The sequence below is a fragment of the Rhea pennata genome, chromosome Z (genome assembly GCF_028389875.1).
Source record: "Rhea pennata isolate bPtePen1 chromosome Z, bPtePen1.pri, whole genome shotgun sequence".
Lineage (NCBI taxonomy): Eukaryota > Metazoa > Chordata > Aves > Rheiformes > Rheidae > Rhea > Rhea pennata.
In genome coordinates this window covers 30,739,882-30,748,062 of record NC_084702.1, presented here as the reverse complement: position 1 = coordinate 30,748,062, position 8,181 = coordinate 30,739,882, and the positions used below count along the sequence as shown (strand labels likewise).

Below are 8,181 nucleotides of genomic sequence, written 5' to 3'. Positions count from 1 at the left end.
CAATGTAAAACCCTACGTTAATACAGCATTATATTTGAGATTTCAAAACCTACAGAAATCAAAGATCGGGGTTAAGGGTCCCAGAGCAATATGAAGCCCTGGCCTCTTCTGTTTACATGTTACAATAAGGTGTTCCTTCACATGATCCTGTAGCACTGGGAAATGTGACAGATCATTCAGCAAATGAGACACAATTTTGCTTATCTTATAACCATTTCTCCAGTCTGTGAAGGAATAGTTTTTATTGGGCGAGTTTGTATCAGCCAGTATTTCAAAAGTAAAATGGTAAATTGTGGGTATGTAAATTCCTAACTCCATATACACTATATTATATATTTTCAAAATCTGAAATAGTGATAGAGTACTAGGTATTGGAACAAAAACAAGATTGAATAGCTTCTTTTTTGCCCTAAATGCCCTAGAAAGCATTTCTCACACACCCAGAAATATATAGCTATAGCTATGTTTGCATCCAAAATGCTAAACAGAACCCCTAGGCCATATTCCTGACCATCTTAGTACAGGTTCTATTTTAGAAGTAGTTGGACCCTGCTGCAAGCCTCTTCAGCAGCCCTTGCAGTAAAGTCAAGGTACAGACACGCAGAAGTCCACACCTCCCATAAGACCCATTGTACGCCAGAACATACTGGTCATTCATGAGGACAGAATGCCAACTAGACCATTTCCACAACCGGCCCCATTCTAACTTCTTGAAAATAGGCTCATAGAGTACGTTGAATAGTGGCATCTAGTCAGGAACACAAATGCTGTATGTGTGCGGTGATGAAGTGAGACATGCTGATTTACAGCATCTGACTTACAAGCGTAACCCTCTCCACCTAAATATGTGGAGAGTGCCCTCCCCCTTTCTATTTTATCTGGAATTGAGTAAGGACAGAAAGATGTTTTAGCTACTTGGGTCATTTCTGCAGTGATTCAAAACTTTTCTCAAATGCTGTACTATAATCTGTTAGCTTTCTAAAGACCGGGACAGTGGAGAGATGAAGGGAAAAGTGCAGCACTGCACCAGTCAAGGCATTCCGGGACTCCAGGCAAAGTCAAAGAGGCACAGCACAGTGCGTAATTCATTTGGGGTCTGCAAGGTAACAGCTCAGTACCATGGGCCTGAGCAGAAGGAAAGAAAGTTTTTTATTTAAGCACTTATTTCACACAGGCAAAGTAGTGTGATATTCAAAGTACCTGCTTACACCTTTTCCTCTATGTAGACTCTGCAGACTACAACAATTTTGAACCCAGCTTAGTATTTGGAGAGTATACTAAGGGACTGCTACTTTGCAAGAATATGGTGAAATGGATATGGAAGTTAGACACACTTAACTTTAGACTGCAAAACATTACCATCTCACAGCTAATGATAATCCATAGCAATAAACTGCCCTGACTCATATGAGCTGAAATAATCAGGAAGTAGCATGCAGAGCTGAAGGTCTTTCACAGATAAGAGTTAGGGTAGCAATGTCAAGAATGTGAATGTACATCTTCTGTAAGTAGTAATCATAATAAAACCATACCTCTAATGTCCTAACAATTTCTGAAATTAACTCAGCATAAGAACAATTATTCTGGAATAGACCAAGTATCCATCTAATCTTGAGTCCTGTCTGTCCTGGTGCTTGGGCAGCAGCAGTGAAACACTGCAAGCAAGAAACAGGGCAAGTGAATCTCTTAAAGAACTACTGATCTTTCTCCAGTGGTCTTGAAACAAATAGTTTTTGAGAAGGCATGCCTACCTCAGAATTTCTTCTGGACCATTGTGCCAAATAGTCCATATGGGACAAATCCTCCGTAAGTTCTGTCTAATTCCTCTCAGAACCACAAGTTTCAGTTTAAGCAGGCATTACATAAAAATACTTCCTGTGTTTTGAATAAGTTTTCTCACATGGAATAACATACAATAGACAAAGTCTAATGAAATGAAATGAAATGAAAAAGATGACTCTGCCAACTACAATGTGTTGCAGATTCAGAATAGACTTCTTGTTACTAATTTGTTTGAATCTTGGCAAAGGCAATGCTGCCTTAGGGATCACATCTCCCAAACAGGTTGGTGTGGGACACTGACAGGATGACCACTCTCTGCTCTCATGAGAGGAATCTCTGTTGCAAGGGTTCTTGCCATGGCATCTCCAGGTAGATTGTGAAAGCACCCTCTAAAACACTGTTCTGCTCTAATTTTATAATCCAGGATGCCTATGGCCCTATGTGACCACTACAATACATACATAATTCATTGTTATTGATTATCTTAACTACATAAAAAAACATTGCATATATATATTAGTTACACACAAGAGACCATCCTACATGACCACTTCTTTAGGAACTTCTATTAACTGTTCGCAAATGACTTACCTATTTATGCTTTAATGACTACTGCAGCAGAAACCACCCAGGGGAGTCTTTGTGATACTCTGCCAAGGATGTTAATCAACACATGTAAGTATACAAATTAGGCTAGACAGAGCAGGAGCTGCCTGAAGGAATTTCAAGAACTATCCAACACTCTCACCCAAAAGGCTCCTGTAGTAATCAAACACTTACTTGTGAAGACTCCTCAGTCCATTACCTAGTTTCAAGTCTGTCCAATGTCTCAAGTCAGTACATTCTCTCTCCTCTGCAGATGTCTGGCCACACAAGGAATTAATGACCTAAGCACAGTGTGTCTTTAGCACTGATACAGTTACACCATCACAAAAACTAAAGAACAAACTTAATTTCATATTTGGAACTCACTCACAACTTAAGTGTGATAGCTTTTGCCACAGAGAGTAAACTCACAACTTAAGTGCCATAGCTTTTGCCATAGAGAGTAAAGGTTACAAAAGTTAATTACTTCCATCAAATGGAAGATCAGCTCTTTTATACATGCAATGAATGTGGCCAAAGTATTTGCACGTTAGAAAAAAAGGACAGCTGAATTAAAATTATGTCCTAAACACAAGTCCATTCTTCTTCTAACACATTTTCAAGATAAAAGCTGTGTACTTCTCAATTCATTGAGTTAGTTTTGAGTACAAGAAAATTATCATATATTTTGGAGCAAATTGATGTAACACAGCAAGAAGTAATATTATGCAAGTACAAAGTGACTGACAAACCTTCTGGCTATTAGCACAAGTTGAATTCTAGCTACACCATACTTAACAGTAATACCTAATGTCAGCAGCAGAACTGCTTCAACATCCAGATTACCATTAATTTCCTCAGTAAAAGCTACCTTATTGTCTTTTTATGCAAGGCTGGGTTTAGGAACATGGCCATTCAGATGCCCACAAAACTGCTCACACTAAAATACTAATGTGTAAATAATGAAGCCGAAAGAAAAATAAATCAGCAATCTGTGTGTGCAGTTATAAGCTATTTAAGTGCATATGCAGTACAATACTGTACCAAAAATACTTTTAATACAGAGCTCACAAAATGAAACATTATTAAATTATGCAAGAAATACCAGCTCTCAAGTATAAGTCATATTCGTTTTACATAATCGTTCCACCAGTTTTTTTCACAGTGAACCCGCCAGTGTAGAGGTATAAGACAACAGCATGCCTCAGATACTGAGGGGCATCAGATTCTTACTGAAATTCACTAGGAAATAGTATACTTTTTTCCTTGTAAAAGAGTACTTCTCCCCTTCTTTCCTTGCATAGGAAAATGAATAGTACTCAAGTACTGTCCAGGCCTTACTCAAGTACTATCCAGGCCTCACCATCTGAGAAGACATGATGGTAGCCTATAAATTAAGCGGCATAGAGAGATGAAAGTAGCATAACAAAATGAAATCTGAAATCTGGTATCATTTAATGCACTGTAGATCTTGCATTAAAAAAACAATGACACAATGAACAAACAAAAGGTGGTGGTTCCTCACACTAGGCAAGCTCAGGAACTCACTGTCACAGGATACTGAAGGTAATTAGAGGCTCCACAGGGAAAAGACACTGAGCAAATTCACAGAAGAAAACAATTCACCAAGGGTCTTTAGACTCAAAGGCATCACCCTATCTCAAGAAGTCCCTGAATCCCACAGGTTTAGCAGCTCAGAGATTATGAGAAGTATCTCAGTCAAATCTTGTTTATATCACTAAATTCTGCTAGGATGACTGAGGGTGGCCAGATATAAGCAAAGGGGAAAAATTACTTAATATTGCTACTAACTATAGGAATAAGATCAGAATTTATAAAAAATAGTAGACTGCATTCAGAAGATTTTAAAAGAGTTTAATTTAAAATTAGCATGTCATGGCTTACAATAGTACACCATACAGCCAATGTAAAATGTAAATCATTAGTATCATAAATATAAGTTCATCATTTTACCTTTAATTTCATGGAGTATGCATGCTGCATACTGCTTAAGTTGTGGTTATTCACTTTTTTTAAAAAAAATCTAAAACAATCATAGTGCAACTCATGCAGAAAGCTTTCTTTACTACATTGCAAGATGTAGCAGTGGATGACTCATCTTAATCATCTAGACTCTTGTTTTTTCCAGAGGAAGTTTTCATTTTTTTTCCAAAGAGAACTTTCACACACTTTTCTCTCTTCTGTTACTGAGGAAAGAGGTGCTCTTTCACATAGCTTCTCTATGACTGCTATGTCTCTGAGCTTTCCGAGACTGTCCTCGTTCTGCTCATTCAGCATGTCCCAGAAGTCTTTCGGTCTCTCTTTTGACTTTTCTGCTTGCCCTGAAGGAATTCTCCTTGATAACTCTTTAGGGCCATTTCCATCATTTCTGAAGAAGTCATTAAGAATTGAGGTATCTCCAAGTAAGTCCACAAAAGAGTTTTTATTACAAGTCTGAGCTTTTCTCTCCCCATTTTCTGACTGAGACAGGGACCTTTTTCTTGGTGTCTGTGTTCCTTCTGAGTCCTGCTGTCCTTTACAGCTATTTACAGACAGCACCTCAATTATTTCTGATTTACTGCTTAATGACCCAGATGCCATAAAATCCGTGAATGCTTGACTGTTTCCCCTTCTGATATGTTGAGCAGCAACAGTGGGTGATTGTTTACATTTTGCATTAACACACACATCTTGTACGCAGGAGACATTATGAAGTTGCTCTGCCTCTCCTTTCTGCATTTGCTGGCTGCTTGTTTCTGTAGTTCCACTCAGAAGATAACCTTTAGCTGATGAAGGTCTAGACTTGGATTTTCCAAAATTAACAACAGATTTTCTTTTTCTGGAACGTCTAGTACACACTTCTCCTTCCTCATAGTTATGTGAAACATGCGCTGGTATTTCAACTGGAAATAAAGCCTCTGTTTCCGGATGTTTGGCAGTGTAAAATTCCTTTAACATTTTCTGACGTGTTTCTGATGTTGCTTCTGCAATATATTCTGCAAGTTCTTCTACTGATCCCTTGTTAAAGTGGGATACCATTTCTTCAAATTGTCTCCTGCGTCATCAGGAAGGAAAAACAGTTATTCTGACACCTTTAATTAGGAACAAAAAAAAAAAAAAGCCTGCAAGTAACTCAGTCAGTTCATTTACCCCATATATCCCCAGAAGTAATCACTAAGAGTAATTTCCTTCAGAAGAAGTATTTGTTTTATTAGCAAAAAGAAGAAACCTTAGAAGAATTGAAGTGATTTATAAACCCCAAACTCCAGCATGATTTCCTCAGTTTAAGTGCTGAAAACTCACTGACACTCATATAGGCAAGATTACACACCAAGGTCCAGATTTCAGAAGGTATTTAGGCAGATAGATAGATGATAGAATATTTTCGGGGAAAAAAAAGTTGCTCAAACTCCTTTTAAGAGTTAACTACAGCTGGATAAACACAATCACAGCAAGCAGGGACTGCCCCCTCTGCCTGCTTAGTTATCTATGGAATGTATGTTTGTTTTCTGCTCAAAGGCCAACCTCTAACTAAAGGAGGAGACAGCCCTGAGGACAGCCTATAGTCTGGCATCAGGTTTGGAGCAGGGGTAAGTGGAAAGAGAGAGAGGTGAGTTTATGTTCTCTTCTTAGAGATGGGACATGAAACCCCAATTATCCTCACTGAGTGTGGCAACTGCAGGCAGCGTCCTGTTCTAAATATAACAGACCAGCCTGAGGAACTAAATGACCCCATTTACTGCACAGGGGTTGCATTACAAAGCCTGTCACTTCACTGCCTTTGAAAATTTTACCTCAATAAATAATTGATAGCTATGGCTACATTTTTGAAAATCTCAGCATGAAGGGTTCCCCTCTACTCCCCCTTAAATGTTCAGAATTAAATATCTATTAACTCTAGCACTTCAGTACTAGTTTGGATAGTTAAAGCTGACTAACACGACAGATTCTGAACACTTACAGATACTACTAAGGCATCAGGTCTCATATCTAGTAATTTCATTGTCTCAAGGCCAAATTAAAAATATATATCAAATCTTACTTCCATAGTTTGCTCAGTTGGCTGCAGCTTTCTCCTTTCTGTTTCCACATACCATCCTGCTGTTGTTATTGCATTTCTATCTATGCACCATTGGAATTTAAGTAGTACTAATAGTAATAGCTTGAGGAAAGGGGAAAATATGAGAAGATGGAAAGATTATCACCCTTCCAAAGATGGGGTTAAGAAAATAACATATTGAAAGAAATGTTAAAAAAAAAATATTGAGTCCCTTCCTAAAAAAATAAATGGAATGTCTTTTTTTATTATTTTTTATACAATCTTTCAATGATAGTGATGAAGTGATGAGATCTGGACAAAAACAGTAGCCAGCCAAAAGTTCACACCATAAGATTTCTTGTTTCTATACAGTTTAAAACATTAGTTTTTAGTGCCACATGGTGCACATATCACGAACTCTGTGATGATGGCCTCTGCATAGCCATGTAATGCATGACATGTTGAACCAACATGTTAAGAGTGATGTGTGGGTTTGATTCATTTTATTAATCAATTATCATACTCTTTGCACAGTGTGAACTGAAATTTCCCAATAGTTTTGCTCTTGTCACAGAAAATTATGAGTATTCTTCACATGTGGTTAAAACATAAAGACAAAAAAAAAAAAAAAAAAAAAAAAAAAAAGTAACTGCTCAAAGGAAAGATGTTTTTAAGCTCAAAATTCTACTTCTATCTCACCAACAGTCTTACCTGCGGACTTCTTTGGGTGTCCTTCCAAACAAGAAGGTGGTTGAACCTATTTTGTGTACTTTTTTATTTTTCTGGGTTACAGGGTGCATAACAAACAGGTGATGTTGCTTACTGTTTACCAACATTTCTTCTCTCACAACACTGTTCTTCTCTGCTATGTCATCTTCTGGGTTTTCTTCATTTTTCTAGTAGAAAGAGACAGAGAAATCATCAAAACTATGTTTTTCAATGTAGTAATGAGTTCTATTATGGCTACTTCTGCCATCTTGAGCTAGAGCTCAGTGGTTTGTGTGCTAAGACTCAGATTCAGGGCTCCAACGTACACTCCCTGTTTGGTCACAAACTTCCTGAACAATTAAGTCAAGTGTTAGTACCTCATGTGTAACACTGGGTATTTTTACTTTCAAAACACAGTTTAGTTGTGAAGATAAATGAAGGATTCTGAAGTTCTCTAATGCATTAATGGAGGAATACACAAATACTTAACATTGTGCAACAAGATTTAAATCTCAGTTAGACCCTCCAAGTATTACTGTAATATGAAAAAATGTCCGTGTCAACAGGTTGCAGTTTCAACAAATACATAATATTGTCCTGGATTCATTTAGCAAGTTTAATAGACCATCTAGATTCACTACTTTCTGCTTCTGAAGTATGTCACACAGTTTATGCACAGGATATTCAGAACTCTTAGTTAGCTACAATCAAGGATACATTTCTAAAATAGCAACTGATGAAAGATGTGTACTTTATGTTATTTTCAGCTCTAGCTAAATGTCTTACAGTATTTTGAAAGTTTCTGCAATCCCAGTGAAAACTAAGACAATTTGCTTTCAAAATTTGAAAAAATACTTTGAAATTAACAACTATAAATAATCATAATATTATTCAATATAATTGAATAATAGAATTGGTAGAGCATTTTTTGCTAATATCACAATCTCTATTAACATTTAATCAGAGTTGAAAGATACTTTTGAAAAAATATTACAATACTTACCTGTAAAAGAAAAAATTACATGTCCAACTCATTATAACATTGATATCAAGAAAACATTCTGGAA

At 37.0% G+C, this 8,181-nt stretch overlaps 1 protein-coding gene across 1 annotated transcript; it reads right to left on the bottom strand.

Moving 5' to 3' along the window:
• Positions 1-4,225: 4,225 nt before the first annotated feature.
• LOC134153581 (DNA excision repair protein ERCC-6-like 2) lies at positions 4,226-7,192 on the bottom strand. Its single transcript, XM_062599876.1, has 2 exons — positions 7,118-7,192; positions 4,226-5,459 (listed from the first exon to the last, which is right to left on the bottom strand). Exon 2 carries the CDS (start codon positions 5,404-5,406, stop codon positions 4,492-4,494), a length of 915 nt encoding a protein of 304 aa, XP_062455860.1. The 5' UTR covers positions 5,407-5,459; positions 7,118-7,192; the 3' UTR covers positions 4,226-4,491.
• Positions 7,193-8,181: the final 989 nt, after the last annotated feature.